At 38.1% G+C, this 19,756-nt stretch overlaps 1 protein-coding gene across 1 annotated transcript in view; it reads right to left on the bottom strand.

Annotated features, from left to right (window-relative positions):
• Positions 1-19,756, bottom strand: part of LOC109919505 (peroxidasin homolog) — a 509,465-nt gene that overhangs the window by 18,160 nt on the left and 471,549 nt on the right. Inside the window, exons 18-20 of the mRNA XM_048596123.1 lie at positions 15,655-15,863; positions 7,421-7,550; positions 5,634-5,757 (exon numbers count right to left, since the gene is read on the bottom strand). Of these exons, the coding sequence (XP_048452080.1) occupies positions 5,634-5,757; positions 7,421-7,550; positions 15,655-15,863 (463 nt within the window). The remainder of the gene's footprint in view (positions 1-5,633; positions 5,758-7,420; positions 7,551-15,654; positions 15,864-19,756) is intronic.

The raw sequence follows: 19,756 nt of genomic DNA, 5'->3' as shown, positions 1-19,756 counted from the left end.
AAATGCAGAATACATACATTCCAATAAATAAAAATTCTAATGGATGAACCTACCATCTGTGGTTAATTAAAAATGTCAAAGATATTATCAAACTCAAAGAAAAGACATAGAATTGTGCAAAGATAGGTGGCAGGTTAGAAGACTGGACAGAATTTTAAAAAGCAAAGAATTACTAAATGATTAAGGAAGTAAAATAATTGGGGTACAAGAAAAAAGGAAGTCAACCATATCAAAACAGCTTCTTCAGATATTCAAAAAAGAAGAGTTAACAAAGTAGGCGTTTGCCCTATAACAAGGGAGGCTGGAGAATTAATAATGTAGGATAAAGAGATGGTAGACAAATTGCTGTGTACAGTTAACACACCAGAAGTAGCCGTACATTGGGAATTGAAAGGAAGGGAGGAATTTAAGAAAACGCCAATTAAAAAGTGAGTACAGTGTACAGTAATGGTTACTAGACATACAGAGGATGTTAATGCATTGGAAGCAATGCACAAAAGGTTTACCAGAACTGCTGAGCTTTACCAGCATTTTGTGTTTTTGTTATTGGACCAGCACCTGGAATGTTGCTTGCCTTATGAAGGAAGGTTAGACAGACTTGGCCTTAATTCTCCAGACTTTAGAAGAGTCACAGGTGACTTCACTGAAATGCATAAATCCTTAGGTACTTGACCGGTGGATGTGGAAAGGATGTCTCCTCTTGTGGGAGAATCTTGAACTAGGGGTTATAATTTAAAAATAAAGGTTGCCTATTTAAGATAGGGAATGAGGAAAAACATCTTCTCTTAAAGGTTGACAGTCTTTGGAATGTGTTGACGTTACAGAGCCTTTAGTTTTAAGTCAGATTTAGATAGATGCTTGATTACCAAGGGGATGAAAGATTATCAGGGATATGCAGGAATGTAGAGTTGAGATTCATATCAGATATTCTGTGATCTTAATGAATGGTGGAGCAGGTCAAAGAACTGATTAGTTTACTCTTGCTCCTTGTTTGTATGTTTATATCTAGATTAACGTGTTATTTATCCCATTGGATTTCATCAGATTATCCTGTATTTGGTTATATCAAAGTGCTTTCCTTCAGAGTAAACTGTTGTGGATGTAAAGGACTTTGAGAATTTTCAGAAACAGCATTGTATATATTAATGCCCTGAAAACACAAACTCAGAGGGATAAGAGTGTTAAGGATTTTGACTGGGGTTTCATTTAAAACAGACATAAATAACATAGATCATTAAAAAAAAACCTTTTTAACATTTAACAATGGTCAAAGTTGTCTAGATTATGCTAATTACAACAGCATGAGTTTTTCATTGCGTTGAAGTTTAGCCATCACAAGAGTCCACTAAACCAAAACATTACAGTAGCGGTGAAGAAACAGACTTGTGTGTTTTTAGTGTAAACATTATTTTAATAAAAATGGCTGGTTAGAATACAATGAGGAAGGTAAAAAAAAAAGTTATTATGAACAGACTTTTTTAGTTTTATGGTATAGGAAATCATTTTTGCTATGATTGTACTGGCTAATTAGTTGGACCGAAATGATTTGTTTTATTACACTACAGATGGATCAGCATATTTTATGACTTCTGGCACATTCTGTCTAGACAATGTGGTGGGGCAATCAAAAAGCTAATAAAATACAGGAATATACAGCCAAAAGAGAGTTAACACTAGTTTACCAAGATTACATGTAAAGCTGTACAATGCAACAGTCAGGTCATATTTTGTGTAATGCTTAAATTTAAATGCAGTGAAAGGGATGTCAGACTATGGAGGAGGTGTTTAGACATGAAGCAAGCACAAATGAGCAAAATGAATGATTGTTGTTTTCCATTCAAGAAATAGAAATCAGCAATGAAAATGTGGTAAAAAGCTGAATACAGCTTAGACAGAAGATGATGGGCAATGACTGAAATCTCTTTGGGCTTAAAAGTGCTTCAGTTAACTCTTATTTAAAAGTTAGGCTAACTTGTGGAACCAGCCATAATGGTAACCCAGTGAGATTTAAAATTAGTATCCTACAGGGAACAATAATGAATTTTGAGACTAAAATATCAGGCAGGGTAGATGGCAGAGTTAACAATTAGGAGTGTTAGGTATTGGATGGACCAGTTCCAGTGGTCCTTCACTTTTAAAGGTGTTATTTTGACACCAATGGTTAGAAATCCTAATGCAAAAACTTTTACCAATAATGTTAATGTTGCATAAAAATCTTCAGATAGTTGTAATAATTGTTACATTTTCTTATTAAAGCAATTTATTATGAAGAAAGGAAACTTTACTCTGAAAAAAATAATAAATTTTGGACTAACCCACCATTTTTCAGGCTGGAAACCTGTGACCAGCTGTGTGCCATAAGGATCGGTGCTGGGTCCATTGCTTTTATATAAATGATTCAGATGTGAACATAGGAGGCATCATTAGTAAGTTTGCAGATGACACCAAAATTGGAGATGTAGTGGACAGCGAAGAAGGTTACCGCAGAGTATAATGGGATCTTAATCAGATGGGCCACTGGGCAGAGGAGCACAGATAGAATATAATTTAGATAAATGCGGTGCTGTATTTTGGAAAGAGGACTTATACAGGACTTATACACTTAATGGTAAGGTCCTAGGGAGTGTTGCTGAACAAAGAGACCTTGAAGTGCAAGTTCGTAGTTCCTTGAATGTGGAGTCGCAGGTAGATAGGATAGTGAAGGCAGTGATTGGTAAGCTTGCTTTTATTGATCATAGGAGTTGGGAGGTCATGTTGTGGCTGTACAGGATATTTGTTAGGCTACTTTTAGAATATTGCATTCAATTCTGTTCACCCTCTATAGGAAGGATGTTGTGAAACTTGAAAGGGTTCAGAAACGACTTACAAGGATGTTGCTGGGGTGGAGGGTTGGAGCTATAGGGAGAAGCTGAATTGGCTGGGGCTATTTTCCCTGGAGCGTCGGAGACTGAGGGATGACGTTGTGGAGGATTTTAAAATCACGAGGGGCATGGGTAGGGTGAATAGCCAAGGTCTTTTCTCCAGGATTGGGGAGTCCAAAACCAGAGGGCATAGGCTTAAGGTGAGAGGGGAAAGATTTAAAAGACACCTTTTCATGCAGAGGGTGGTGTATGTCTGGAATGAGCTGCCAAAGGGGATGATGGAGGCTGGTACAATAACAACATTTAAAAGGCATCTGGATGGGTGTATGAACAGGAAGGGTTCAGATGGTTGTGGGCCAAATGCTGGCAAATGGGACTAGATTAATTTAGGATATCTGGTTGTCATGGATGAGTTGGATTGAAGGAGCTGTTTCTGTGCTGTAGAGCTCTATGACTATGTATAAGAAAAGAGTGGTTCAATGCCTTTAGTATAATAATATAGGGATGTTTAAAGTTTAAATGGAAAGAGGACATTTTTTAAGAAATGAAGGAGGACACAATTTTATTTATTCACTCGCTGGTTGGTCTAGCATTCATTGCTTGTTCCTAGTTACCCTTGAGAAGATGGTGGTGAGTTCTATTTTTGATTTGCTGCATTCTACGTGCTGTAGGTAAACCGACAATGCCATTAGGGAGGTAATTCCATTTTGACACAGAGACACTGAAGGAACAGCAATATATTTCCAAGTCAGGATGATGAGTGGCTTTAAGAGGTGGTTGTGGGTCTTGTGCCTGGAAGCCTGTGTCCAGTGGAGTTCTCCAGGGATCAGTGTTGGTGCCCTTGCAGTTTATGGTATATATAAATTATTTAGACTTGAATGTACGAGGGTTGATGAGCAAGTTTGTGGATGATATGAAAATTAGTGGGATGGTAAACAGTTAAGACAGTTATGGGAGGATTTAGGGCTGGTCAGGTGTCCTGATCAGTGGCAAATGGAATTCAATCTAGATAAGTGTGAAGTGATGCACTTTGACAGGACAAACAAGGGAATACATGATGAATGATGGGCCTCTAAGAACAGAGGATTAGAAGGATTTTGGTATGCATGCACACTGGTTCCTTATGGTAGCAGGAGTAGGTAGATAAAGTGGTTAAGAGGCATATTTGCTCTTAACAGCCAAGGCTTAGAGTTTAAGAGCAGGAGGAGAGGCTGTGGGAGGCTTGAAACCTTCAGTTCATATGTACATGTGCCCTGCTTGTCTTTAACGATAAAAGGTAAAGTCACCATCGTCTTATCAGACGATAGGACTATTCTCTCATTACAGACAGATGACTGGTGGTAGTTTAACTTGAGGGTCACCACACCTCAGATGAGGGAAAAGGTTGAAAAAGAGAGTCTTTCATTGTAACAGTGCAGGAATTGACCCCACACTTGTTGGTGTTTCACTATCGCAAACTAGCCATCCAGCTAACTGAGCTAACCAGCCCCTTGCTTATAGATATAGACTAGAGGCATTGAGTCTACATGAAGGAAGTGTGCTGCTAATTCAAGAACTGCAACCTATAGTCATATCTAGGGTATGAGAGCCAGTTGATTTGATTTTCTGTTCCTGCTTTTTCTACTCATTTTATTCATTAGTCTCACCATTTATTGTATAAATTCCTTAACATGCAAGCATATGTTGTATAGATTGGAGATGAAGCATGAAGAATGATGACTTGAAGCTGAATATGGAGGGAATATAAGACCATGCTGTTCAAGATTACTGGAGGTATGGAAAATTTATGAAGCCATGAATAACACCCACAACGTTTGGAAATCCTACCATTCATAAATAACGTAAAGCTCTGTCCCATTGCTCATGTAGAAATGATTCATTCTTGCTTTGGCAGACAATGCATTAGTCACCTGTTTCAAACAATGATGCAATAGAGATTTTTGCAGTGTCTCCTGTGGCTATGTGGAAATAATTCAGAAATCACAACATAGAAACAGGCTGTTCAGCCCAACCAAGTTGGAATAACCTCAAAGCAAATATTTAAGACAGCTGCTAACTTCACTGCATCAGAAGCTCCATAGAGTTCTGGGATCCAACTGAAGGTCCTCCTGCATTATATTACAAAACACTTCAGTGCTTTCATGGGGAACTGCGCTGTTTATCTGTCCAGGGCAGATAATTCCTTCATGGTCATGAAACTGCTGTCAGAACAGCAGTTAGTAGAACAATACTTACAAAAAATTTTCTCACTGCAACCTTATTTTGAGGCTGGAAAATTGCCTGAGAACCGTTATAGTTGGTGGGGGTAACAACAACTAGAGGGCTTGTGAGAAAGAGAGCACATCAGTTATAAATTCTAAATTCTGTCTACATGGCCTACTTCTGCCATGAGTAATTGAATATTTCATGGCAGCGATTGCTCTCCAGAACTCACAATTCATTCATTTTGGGTCCCAACCCAACTTTGGGAAACCCTAAAGTAGAAGCTTGACTTCTGCAATATCCTCTCACAATAAAAAGTCCATTTTTAAGATGTATGTCCCTGTTTCCTTTTAGGTTCATTTGCTAACATTATATTTAACTTCTTAGTCTCTGCAATTAGAAATTATGTTGTAGTTTTACATCCAGAACACACTGTTAATTTCTTAACCAGTAAATGTTGCAAATGTTAATTATCAGACCACTTTTTTGTCTGAATTTAAGGTAAACAAGTAGTTTGCTAGAAAATTTCTCTTTTCCTTTTATAAATGCCATTTAGATTATTTTTCAAACCTGGCTCCGAAGGGAAGTGATAGTCTTTTGCACATCTGCCACGAAGCCATTGAAATCCAGAGGAGTCTTGTCATTACTGGGAAAAACTGTTGAATTCAAAAATTTACTGAAGCCTTGCTTGTACCTGGTATTCATAAAAAAAAGTCAATCTTTTAACATACAAAGAACCAATTATTATCAGTAATAGATGAAGTGGGTACACTATAGTCAGTAAATTTTCAAAATGCTGTCTAGCTTTTTGAAAGGTATGTTGTCAGATAATCAATAAATTAAAAAATTCCCCTGAAAAACTCCAAATTAAATAATTCTTTTTTAAAAAGAAATAGCCTTTTCATGGACTTTTTTCAAACTAACAAAAAAAACTTTTTTGTCCCTTACAACTGTCGATCAGTTATTTTTCCTCACCTATTTCTTCATTTCAGAAGGAGATTCTGAATACTCCAGAAGAATTTTATATCTATAGGTACCAGCAGTCCTACAATGTCCAATGATCTGAACGGAAATGATCAATTGTTTGGAGCGTCCAAATTCAGCCTTATTTTAAATCATATGACATCCCTCAACATGATCTTGCCAAAGCCAACTATCACATCCCTCAATTCCTTGGCATCTTTCAATTTCATTCTAAGATACTGGATGGACAGCCAGTGAGACCCCCTTGTGTTGCTGATTTACAAGTGAGGTTACTGCACTTTTTGCCACTTGGGCACTTGACATGCCAGTAGCAGACTTTTCCTTGGGATCAAGGACCCTGGGAGTGGAATTCCTGTCTACCGTGTGTAGTTAGTAGTACCAACAGGGAGCCAGTTGCTGGATCACTGTCAGTGGCAGTAAGGTGTGACCCTTAAGTTGGCATTCATTGCACACTTACGGGCTTCAATTGATATTGGGGAAGGAAAGTCATCCAGAGGCTACAGACTCAATTTCAGTGAAGGCAGATAGATTGTGGGGTTGCCAGCTACTATCCTCCCACCCAATTAAATGCCCCTCCCACCCAAATAAAATCCTCCCCCCCCAACAACAAACTTGCCACCAGGAGGGCACAAGATTCCAGCCTGTGTGTGCATCAATTTCTTTTCATGTGGAGTATCTTATACTTGTTTGCATTAAATGTCATCTCTCATTGTCCTGCCCATTTATATAGATTATCCCATTCGCTGTTATTTATAAGAGGACTTCTTGAAACCGATTGTCCTTCTCAGTCTGGTATCATTTGCAAATTTGATATGTTTGCTTTAGGTATCTGTAAATGCAAATTAGAAACAATAGTAGACTCTCTCCATTAAAGCCTAATGGGACTTTGCTCAGTATTTCCCAAAAACAGAGGATAAAGACTTCCCTGAGTAGTTATTGTTTTATAACCTTCAGCCAATTTCTTATTCCATACTGGCATTTACCATGAATTCCTAATCATCTTGCATATGGTATCTATTTGTCTTAGATACAGTTTATGTCTCACTCCAATACCATGTACCAATAAGGGTTTTCAGCATTATGATAATTTAATGTTGCAAACTAAAAATGTTCTGTTGTAGTTCATCACAGAAATGAAGTCATCACATTGAAGTGAGTATGCTACAAAATGACAATGTATAAGACACAAAATTTGCCACTAGTGCAGCTGCAAATGGGATATGGTGATCTTTCAAGTGAATATATGCTGACAACAACATTATATTTGGTTCAAAACTATGTTGTGGGATCTGACCAGCAACTGGTACTTGATGTTAATTTGATTGTCTCCCTTCAAATACCATCTTTCAGTATTTCCACCAAAAGCGACTTACCTTCCTTGTTGTATATCAGATGTGTCTGTAGAATCTCTTGCATGCTTATCCTCTGGATAACTGAACTCTGATGAACGCTTACTACGGAATTGCTGTGAAAGTGCATTAGATTGTTCTCTTGCTCTACAATCTGCAAAAATAAGAGTTAATTCGGAAGCACTGCAAGGTACCGGTCATCTGCAGTCATATGTTTGTATTGCCATCCCAGGAATCTCCATGAAAATTACAATTCTACATCCCTTTTGTACGGTCATATCACCTTGCTACCTTTGGACTAAGCAAATATGTCACATAAATTTACAGTTTTATGCAACAATCACTTCACACTTGTTTTACCGGGTTTCAAGTGTAGCAAGTATGTGATGCACTTTGGAAATTACGCAGATTTCTTTTCATAGCAGAAATTCTGAATCGCATTGATATGCAGCTTTCATTTTAGAAATGGTACACTGTATCCAAAGGAAAAAGAAATTAATCCATATCACAGGGAATTTCCTTGGAGTTTCTCCAGCTCTGTTGCCCCAACTTTACCAAAAATGTGGTGGGAACTCCATCAACACCAGAAGAAGGAGCTTCCATTGCACTTTCAGTAAAGATGCAATGTCAAGTGGGAACAGCTCTAAAGAAATTCTGGGCTTGTATACAGGCCAACAGAGGATTAAAATAATAATGCTGCAATTATTGAAGAAAATTTTAGTCCTTTTAAAAATGAAAGATGAGCAAGTCTAATTACTGCTTCCATGTGAAGAATTGTTTCTACCAGTCTCTCAGGGAGAAAAAGTCCCCAAATCCTATAGCTTGTAGAGTAAACAAAAATATAAAACAGATCTTACCACTGCATAATTTCTAATCTCTGACAGTATGCAACTGCTATTTGCCTTCAAAGAAACTGTCCAGACATGTAACAACTTAAAAATCATGTTCAAGGTTTTCTGATTTGATGGAAATTTGATGCTGTCAGCTTTGCATCTAGCTGAAATCCTGATTGTTGACACAGGAGGAATGTCCTGTGTTCAACCTCACTATTCTAATCCAAGAAGGAAGCGAAAACATTGGAGATAGTGCAGAAGACGTTTACAAGAATAGCTCCAGAGATTGGAATTTCAGTTTATGAAGATAGATTGGAGAAATTGGGAACTGATTTTTCTTGGAAGAGAAGGCTAGGAGGAGATCTGAAATGGGTATTCAGAATAATGAAAAGTCTGGACAGAGTAGTTAAGGAGAAACTGCTCCCACTCAAAGAACAAGTGGGAACAGATCTAAAGTAATAGGTAAAAGCATTGAGGAAAATTGTTTTCATGCAGCAAATAGTTATGGGCTAAAATGCATTACCTTAGAGTGTGATAGAGGCAAGTTCAGTTGAGGCATTCAGAAGGTGCTTAAGACTGTTTGTGAAAAGCAACGATGTGTAGGATTACAAGAAGAAGCAGAACACTGGCATCAAGTGAAATGCTCATTTGGAAAGTAGACATGATGATCAAAAGGCCTCTTCTGCACAGCAATATTTCTGTGATTCAGTTCTTAAGGAAGCAAGAAAGTGTGCCAACATCTCCAGGCTGTTGCAAAGGTAGTTCAGAATATGAAGAATTTTGAATGTAATTACTAATCTGATGCCTGATTACATTCAATTCAGCTAACATTCCTTCTTGTCCAGTAAAGCAATGCCAATGCCTGTGGAACATTGATGTTGATCCAGCCACTCTTGCTGCAGCTAATAATGGAAAAATGCAATGTGATGTCACCCTCCCATTACCCAAGTCTACTGTTGAGTCATTGTATCCAATGGTAAATGACTGTTCAAGGGGTAAGTACCTTAATTGATGAAAATCTGCTGGGTACTAGGGTAATGATTCCTTGGTAAAATTAACTCTGATTTTCTATAATAATTATTTGCTAAAACCCATTTTAGTGTGCTGCCCGACTTCTTGAAATTCTGCTTTTACGAAGTAACTGCAAGACAAATGAGGTTTGAAAAACTGGTGGCCTGCATGAGTTGGTGAATGATTTGTTAAGAATTGCAGAGTGGCTTCACATTTTGATTTGCAGGCAAATATCTGTGCAAGACTTAAATTTGGGGAAGGCATTAACACCAGGGGAGACATATCTACACTGTTAAGCAAAGTCTCTTTGGACTCAAATGGTTCTGTATTAAGAGATCCGTAAGTGGAAGGTTGGAATCAAACCAAGCGATTGTGGCAGACTGAGTAATCTGATACCTGATTCAGGCAACATTATAGTACCCTAGACACTTTGGTAGGGTTACCCACAAGTCTGGTCTACTAATGGAATCCGAAGGGATACATCTGTAACTAAGCATTGGGATTCTTCTCAGTTGTCTCCCAACACTCTGCAGTGAATGCTCTACAATACACGTGCAAATCCAGTCTACTCTTCTTTTCCCATCATATTAATTTTCAGCTTGGATTGTTCAAATTTCACGGTCCTGGAGAATTAGAAAAGGTAATTCATTGATAGTTAGGAGATGGCAAATGTAGCAGTAGCCTTTTTGTAACATTCGAGAAGGAATCTTTATCATTTTCTAGACCCTGAAAGTTTAAAAGATTAAAGTAGTTCTTTCCAAATTAATGACGGACATTTAGGAGGTGATAGAAAAAGCTTTGGCAGACTGAAAGAAAGGGAATGAATGACAATTAGTGTAGTAGCTGGCAGTAGGTCAAGCGACAAAATAATCATGATTAATACTTAATACTCGTAACACTGCTCCGAATTTTCTTGTTACTGTGGTAATTTACAACTCCTCTACACCCACCTTTATGCTTTCTTCGTTGTCTCATACCACTTCTGATTCCTTGCACAATTAATACTTTTGTCATTTAGTCTCTTCTATGTTCTGTATCATCATAGTCTTTCCCTTTCATTTTTTCTGCTCACACTTCTGTCTGTCTCTATATTTCCTTCAACCTATTATATCTCGAACTTTTTTCCGGTAACAATAAACCTCAAAATTAGTTACCCTTAAACTTTAACTTGTTGCTCTCTCCCCAGTTGTTATTGGATCTGGTGAGCATTTTGAATATATTCTGTTAGAATTTTAATCATATGAAAGACAATGTGAACATAAAATTAATTTCAAAAGTCAATCTTGAATGAAAATCTGCATCAATGCAATATACACAAATGGGAAATCAACGTTAGAAAACAAGCACACACAACATGAATTCAACAGTGACAGACAGACAGCAGCAGATAGAGACTTGCACATTAGTGAAAGAGTGTAACGTAACTGTTATTTTTTAACTGTAGCTTCAATATTAAGTATATTTTGTTGCAGGTATTTTACTAATGCCTGTATTGTAATTAGATGAAACAGAATTTAAGTCATCTTTAAACTGTTTATTTCTACTCAAAAGATTCAACTTCTTCAGTTTTGGAATGTACTGCATATGATCATTGCTGTTTGGAGCATTTAACAATAGCTTTGATGTTTACCTACTCTCCACTCAAAGCTTTTAGATGTTTGCATAACAATGAAAAGAAATCTGGACTACATCAACCTAATCTTGCTATATATTCTTAGAATTTTCCATATTCATTTACTTGTTAAAACATATCTATGCAATGAGCAAAAGAAAAATAATCAGAATTGTGATCAATTTACATTTCAGAGTTTCTTTTTAAAAGCTCTTACATCCTAGCATAATCTAGACCATAAAAGATTTCTCACAATTTACTCTTTGTCATCAACAGCAATTAAAAATTTATATTATTTTCACCGGATACTGACAGAAGATTTTTGTCTTTTCAAAAGATTGTAAATGCATTCCAAAATAACTATGAAAATATATTATATATATTTTAGTATGGTATGCATTCAAATAGATCTTTGATTGCCATATCAAAGATGTCTGACATGAGACGCAAATGCTTCTGGATGGTATTGCTCTTATACCTTTGCATTTGTTCCCTTTGATAAAAATGCATGAATTTTGAAATCTGTGTTTGCATTCATGTTGTTAAAAAGACTCGCCTCGATTAACAGGTTTTGAAACTGTCTCCTCGAGATAAGTCACCAGCTTAGACAGTCTTATGAGTTGCTGACGCACATGGTAAAAGGACTCCCGCAAACCTGGAAGTGCAAATGAGGTACATGAACTGCACAGCTTCACTGTATACAATTAGCAATCAAAGGAAAGATTTTCACTACAACATTAGGCTTGAATATATTTGAATAGCCTTTAACATTTATTTGTGCTTGCTTGTTTGATCCTTATGCATCTTGAATTACAAAGATTTAAAACTTAATTTTTCACTCAAACGATGAAAGTGAATACTGGTTATTGAATTTCAGGGTATTCATTTCACTGAGGGGTAGTGCTTAAATGATGGACTTTCACTACAACAGTTTTCAGACATCATCTAAAGTTTGAGGCAAAATTATTGACTTTGCAGGTCCTGACATTTGTGTATTATTTTGTGATATAATGGGGTACAATTTCTTTGAGTTCTCATTATCTTCCAGTATGACTTCAATGGAAATACTGCAGAAATGGATTAAGCACAGAAAGATTGGCAAATTTCTTGCAGAAAGTCCATGTAATTAAGTTTAATTTTAAACTGCTCAGTGAGATGAGCCAGGTTTTACTAATTATAAGTTAAACAGTTAGCTTGCCAAATATATTTACCAATAAACCCTGGAAATATGTGGCATTAATAGAAAACTTTCATCAGGAAACAGCCTTTTTATTCCTGTCTACTCATATGATATGAATATAATCTCCAAAGCAAACCAACGTTTATTGCTTATCGGTAGTTGCCCTGAAATAATGGTTGTTGGCCTACTTGCATTGGATCAATTTATTTTTTTAACACTAAGCTCCTTCAAAAAGTCCTTCAAAAACCATTTTAATATGGGATTGGAATCATATATAGGCTAGACCAAGTAAAAATGGCAGATTTTCAAGATAGTGTGCAGACACAATTGGGTAATGTAAACAATGCTGAAATTCTGCTTAAGCATTATAGCACCACATGAATGATACACTGCTGGACAACAATGTGTGGGCGATTTTTACTATCACAGCTACAGGGGTAAGTTGGAAAATTGTCAGTCAATGGAAGTCTAATGGGGAGAGTTTGTATAATGGATGAATGACCCGCTCTCTCAGTACACAGCCCAATTGATGAAGGTAAAAATTGGTCCTGAGGTGTGGTAGATTGTCACAGAATAACAGAAAAATACTTTGGATCTTAATTTTAACATGTTTTGTTATATATTCTTGGTGTATTGAAGTTGTATTCTTAACTCAATAAAGCATACTGATAATACTAATCACCTCTCTACTCTATAAACTTTATAGTAGTTGAAAATTTTACAGTAACTCGCCTCTCTTCTTGTAATTACGAGCACGGTGGTAGATGCGATTGTAGCGCTGGATGAGCAGTGATGTGCGATTATGTAATTCGCGAACATTAGATACAAGACCTGAAAGAAGAGCTTATAACAAACAAATAAGGTAACAGATGGACACACTTCAGGAGAAATAGACAGAAATTGTTACAACAGCACAAAAAGACAAAACAAAAGGAGGTACATAAAACAGATATGTAAAAACAACACAAAGCATACACTCAACCAAATATACGACATCAATTGTCACAAAAATGTATGTTAATACATGATAGCATTTTAGCAAAGTAAGTGAAACTTTTAAAAGAACACATTATAAATGGAGGAAACACGATTAGAAGAATCATTCATCATATATGTTGTAATGTTATTATGGATACTGTTTAAAAAATCAGTTCACTAGATGTCAGATTTCATAAAGTATTAATAATCTTGAGAAATAGATTTTGTTTGTAATTTCTAATTTCTCCATTGTACTCTGAGGAAGGTACATACTTTTTACTATAGAATTTACATTCTTAATTTTACCTCAGAAGATAATGATTAATAATTTTATTTAGTGGTACAAATAATTTCTTGAAATGTCAGTTTCCTGTTCTCTCTGATATTATAATTCTCCATGTTTATATTTATCTTCAAATTCAACTATGAAATTGTTTCTTGGTTGGCCTCCATAAACACAATCTACTCTGTAACTCAGCTTGTACATTGAAACTCACAAGAAGTTCGGTTCGCCTCTGTGTTCAGTAATATAATCTGTATCCAAGTCCAGTAATGTAATGTTTAAAAACTCTCATCCTCATGTTCATATCTCTTCTTAAACTTATTCCTTTCATCACTCCAAATTCCTTCAATTTTGCTTTTCCCCACGTCTTCCACTTCCTTTGCCATACCATTGCTGGCCAGGCTTTTAGGCATCTAGGCCCTACACACTAGGATGTTCTCCATAAAGCTTACCATCTTTCTAATTCTCTTCCCATCTTTAAAACCATTCTGCAAATTATTTATTTGACCAACCATTTGGTCACTTTTTCTAATGTCTGCTTCATTACAATCTGGAATCTCAGTGCCATTAAGGTTACTAGTATCCGACTTCCTAAGGCATATCCTGGATTCTGATGTAAAATACAGGGTTCCATTAAACTTTGGATGTCTGCTGCCAATGCATGAAATTAAACAGATACATTCGTATGCATTAGACATTTCAAAATGATACATCATAATTCTAGTAATTTGAATTTCAGGGCTTGATTTTACCAGCCTTTTGGAAATGGGTAGTGTCTAAACATCACAACCTGGATCCAAGTTCTTGATGTTCTTGACAGATAAGGACTGGAAACCATACTGGTGGAAAATAATGAACCTTTATTAACTACTTACACTCTTTACATAGTTTAGCAGAGCCTCGTTAGAACCTTCTTCCCTTGGGTCTGAGATCCATGTGATCTGACATGATTCGATATCACACTCTATTAGCATAACAGCTATTAATCCCTCAAGCTACAGCTCCTCCCTAGTTTTTCATTCTATTCCCAGGATCCTCAGTAAAGCATTTGCAGATGTTATCCACATGTTTAAATATCATAACCAGGTTCTGGGTGCTTTTGACAGAGGAGGTGTGAACACCATACTTGTGCAAACTTAAGTATTTACACTATTACAGAAACATGGTTCAGCAGGACTCTGTTAGGATCTTTATCCTTCAGGTTTAGTTCAATGTCACAGAATCGCTATGGTGCAGAAGGAGGCTTTTCAGCTCATCATGTCTTCACCAGCTTTCTGAGAATTTTAACTTACTGCCAATTTCTAGTCTATAACCCTGCACATTTTTTGAAAATCATCTAATACCTTCTTGAATGCCTCAATTAAACCTGCCTCCTTCTGAGGAAGGGTCACCGGACCTGAAACGTTAACTCTATTTTCTCCTTCACAGATGCTGTCAGACCTGCTGAGCTTTTCCATCAACTTTGTTTTTGTTCCATCAAACATCCAGGCAGTATATTCCATACCCTAATCATGTGTGAAAAATATTATTCTCATGTGACATAATTGATGATGCACACAACTATTAGCAAAGCAGCCTTTATGCTACAACTAGAGGGTGGAAATGATTGGAACCCTTGACATATCACCATCAAATTGACACAAACATCATATTCTTGACTACCTACTGGGTAGCTAATTGAGCCAATTAAATGCCTATTTGAATGACACCTCCCACATCCATCAGCATTAAATTGGCATCAGGAAAGTGCTCTATTGCTTGAGAAACTGATAGGTAAATCCTGGCATTTTCTCAGTGGATTCCTGTTGTTGGGTGAGGGAATCCTCAGCTACTCCATAGGCCACAAAGGGGCATCCTGGTGGTAAAGGCCATCCTGTGGCTGAAAGGACAATACCCCAACTCCTGATCCCCACAACACACACACATGAAAGCCCCTGTACTACCCAACCCCACCTTCAACCTCCCAATTGCCAGCATTAGCCATCTTGTTTGAATATTGGTTATATTCACTGAGCTATTGGTGTTTCAGGATTATGCTTTTGAAAAGTTTAATAAATACCAGTGTAAAAATCATTTGGATTTGTATATTCTTAATGATTCATGATGCAAAAATAACTCACCAATCTCCACTTTGAGGAAATTTGAAGGACATTATAGCCTAGGTTCCAAGGAAGGGAGAAGTAAAATCTTGGGATATATAAATAGATCACATAAAACCCTGCCACATTAGGCAATGTTCCTTGGAAAAGTAAATAATGATTTCTTCTCCTGTTCTACACAACAATGATCTAAACTTAATGGAAATGAATGAAAGATTAGAAGCAGTACATGTTACTTTAATTTACACTGGATTGAACTGACCTTCACAACAATCTTGCCATAATCGCAAATCCATTTTTGGAATTTCATCACAGGTCACATACCCTTGGGGGTATTCTGCTTTTAAAAAGACATCCTTCTGGACCTGCTGAATATCATCGCCATTATCACAGAGCACACTTGCTAGGGAGCTTTGCTTCAGTTGTGTTACTTGAGCTGGGGTAAATACGCCTGGATTTTCATACCAAAACCTAGGGTGACACATAAAAAGATGCACGTGGCTTTGAATGTTATTTAATTTCAACATGAAACACAATATATATTCAAATTAAATATTATTTCACTCAAAAACCACAATATGTAATTTTTAACAGTACAGTTTATCGGAGCTTGCTTCACTCTAAATCATTTTATTCATTTTTGAAGGGCTGAAGAGCCTTTTCCAACACTGTGGGCCTCTATTGACTCTATTTCTAGTGACTGAAGGCTTTGATGCCTATTAATTCTGTATGACATTAGCGTTTTGGAGCACATGTCTTCTATTTAACTTTGACTCATGAAAATCATTTACAGGAGAATAAAACATATTAAAAAGTAGAGATGTAATCTGCATGTTACCTCATACATATTACATAGATTGGAGTGAAGCGAGGGGGGATGCGTGGGTAGGGAGTAGATGGCGATTCAGGTGGGAAATATTGAAGTCTGCGTTGACCATTATCCATAATTTTCCCTCAGTAGATTTCTGCTTCCACTTCTGCTTGTTGAATCAAGATCACAAAATAATGTCTGTACTCTGCCAATATTTCTAGGGGCAGTGCTAGCTAAACCTAACATGAGCACCTGAAATGGTTATCCTGATAATGAAGATTTTGAAATGTAACCTAAGGATAAATCTTGAGATGTCAAATGATGTCTCAGTGACTATTGCATCTGGCAAATGGTTCCATTGTAGGTTTGTCCTTGAGAAGCAAGATGGTTGATAGACTATCTTGGAAATAAATAATCTTTCTGGTTTGTGTGGATGGCTGCCTCACATTTGGTCATTGATAGAGAGCGTTAAATACTTGTTTCTGTCAATTACTCACCCAGAAATCGGCCTGATCGATAAGCTTGCTTTCAGTTGGGCAGATAACATTAAAGAACAAGCTGCAGTACCAAACATATCCACTAGCTAGGGCTGGGGATCAGTTGAAATCCTGATCCTTGTGGCTTTTGTATGTTAGGGTTACCTTATGGGACTGGACAGATGTGCTCTTTTCCCTGCCCATGTACTGTACTGTTGAAAGTAATTCAACTGCCTTTCATCAATTAAACAAACAAGTATTTCATCCCAGCAAATAGCACTTCTCATCACATTCCTTATGTCTGACTTTCTACATAGTTGGTGTATTAAAATAAACTAGGAGGTATTATCTCATAGAACTCCTTACTCACTGACACAATGGTGAACAGCACTGACTTATAAATGCTTTAAAAATCAATGCTAAATCAACCTGTCTTTCTAAAGATTGTTTGAATCAATAATTCTTTTGAGAACGTGCTATAAAACCATTTTAGAGATACTGATGGTTTCCTGGCTTATATAAATGAGTCACCTTTACTTAATTTTAAAGAAAAAAATGGATTTGTTGTAGTTTCTGAAAAACAGGCAACTAGCAAATAAAACCAGAGAATCACCTTAACCACTCAGTTGATGCTCAATATCTGCCTGATGCAAAGTTCACATGGGTCTGTAAATGAGTGAGCAACATATTGCTTGTTTCGAGCAGTGGGAGACTACTACACTGACTACTGCTGCTACTTTCAATTTTTTATTACAAATTAACAGTGTATACACGGCCTATTGAAGCAACAATTATGACTAATTAGTCATCTCTAAAGGGATAAAAGCAAATGTTAAATGAAGAATCATTGACGTAAAATATTGGGCTAAACTTGATTGGTTGTCAGCTCTGCCAACTGGGAACTTAATTGACTGAAAGACCCATAGCTGGCCAACTAGATGCTAAGGGGTTAAAGCATATTTGGCATCCTGCCCAGAAGTAGTGTAAGGTTTCTGCTAGTTCTCTAACAGATGGAGGCCTGTGAGTAAATTGTTAATTCACTAACTCTTTCTTAGGGAGTCAGTCAGCATCCGTTCTAAGTGTTTTTGGCACTTTTTGTTTTTAAAAGGACTGCTGGAAATTCCTAATACAAAATAACTGAAGAAATTTGAAATTGATCACTTCTTTGTTTTTGGACCCCATTCTGTCACCAGGAGTAAACTGCCATCTGGTTTAATAAAGGATTTGGCCAATTTCCTAAACTTGCACAATAACTGGGATATGGTACTGCTCCTGCTTTCTACACAAAATCACCCCCATTATCTCATCTGAAAGATGACACTTCTGGCAGTGCAGTCATTTTGTTTACTTAAATTATGCACTCAAGTCACAATTATTTGAATCAAGCCCAAGAGCGTTACCAACTGAACAAGACTAATGCTGGTTGATGTTGATGCTGTGTGTTACTTCCTTGTTTCCTTCAGCTCTTTCTGTTTCAAGTTTGAGTGGAAAAAATTGAATTGAAGCCATTAACCCACATATTCTTCTTTAAGAGTTAACACAGTGTGGAGCTGGAGGAGCACAGCAGGCCAAGCAGCATCAGAGGAACAGGAAAACTGACGTTTTGGGTCAGGACCCTTCTTCAGAAATAGAGGAGGGGGAAGGGAGCTCTGAACTAAATAGAGAGAGGAGGAGTGGGGCTGGGGAAGGTAGGTGGGATGGTGATAGGTGAGTGTAGGTAGGCAGTGGTGGTGATTGGTCAGTGAGGTGGGAGAGAAGGTGGACAGGTTGTGTCAGATCAAGGAGGCAGGGATGAGAGGGAGGGTTGGACATGGGATGAGGCCGGGGGTGCAGAGGTGCAGGAAATGCAAGAGATGCGGTCAAGAGCATTTTTGACCATAGCTGGTCAACTAGATGCCAAGGCGTTAAAGCATATTTGGCATCCTGCACAGAAGTAGTATAAGGTTTCTGCTAGTTCTCTAACGGATGGAGGCCTGTGAGTAAATTGTTAATTCACTAACTCTTTCCTAGGGAGTCAGTCAGCATCCATTCTAAGCTGCAGTCCTTGAAATAAGAGGACATCTGGGATGTTCGGGAGTGGAATGCCCATCTTGGGAGCAGACGCTGCAGAGGAATCTCTTGTGTTTCCTGCTCCTCTGCCCTCACATCCCCTCCCCACAACAAAAACAAAGACAGAATCCCCCTTGTACTCACGTATCACCCCACTAACCACAACATGTCGTTCTCTGCCACTTCTGCCACCTGCGATCGAAATCCACAACCAAGGATATATTTCCCTCCCATCCCTATCTGCCTTCCATAGCGACTGCTCTCTCCACAACTCCCTCATCCGCTCCACACTCTCCACTAGACCCACCACCCCTGGCACCTTTCCCTGCCACTGCAGGAAGTGCTACACCTGCCCCTACACCTGCCCCTACATCTCCACCTTCACCTCCATTCCAGGCCCCAAAAAAACCTTCGACATCAGACAGATGTTCACCTGCACATCTGCTAATGTGGTTTACTGCATCCGCTGCTCCTGATGTGGCCTCCTCTAATCGGTGAGACCAAGCGGAGGCTCTGAGACCGCTTTGTAGAACACCTGCGCTCTGTTTGCGACAAACGACAACACCTTCCAGTCGCGAACCACTTCAACTCCCCCTCCCACTCCCTGGACGACATATCCATCCCCACAACGATGCCACCCGGAAACTGGAGGAGCAGCACCTCATATTCCGCCTTGGGACCCTACAACTCAATGGTGTCAATGCGGACTTTACTAGTTTCAAGATCTCCCCACCCCCGGCCTCATCCCATGACCAACCCTCGCTCTCATCCCCGCCTCCTTGACCTGTCTGTCGTCTCTCCCACCTATCTGCTCCTCCCACCACTGCCTACCTGCACTCACCTATCATCATCCCACCTACCTTCCCCAGCCCCACCCCCTTCTCTTATTTATTTCAGAGCTCCCTTCCCCTTCCCCCTCCCCCAAGAAGGGTCCTGACCCAAAACATCAGCCTTCTTGCTCCTCTGATGCTGCCTGGCCTGCTGTGTTCCTCCAGCTCCACACAATGTTTACTTTGACTCTAGCATTG

The sequence above is a fragment of the Rhincodon typus genome, chromosome 4, assembly GCF_021869965.1.
Source record: "Rhincodon typus isolate 14 chromosome 4, sRhiTyp1.1, whole genome shotgun sequence".
Classification (NCBI taxonomy): domain Eukaryota; kingdom Metazoa; phylum Chordata; class Chondrichthyes; order Orectolobiformes; family Rhincodontidae; genus Rhincodon; species Rhincodon typus.
This window is presented reverse-complemented; position numbering and strand designations above follow the sequence as displayed.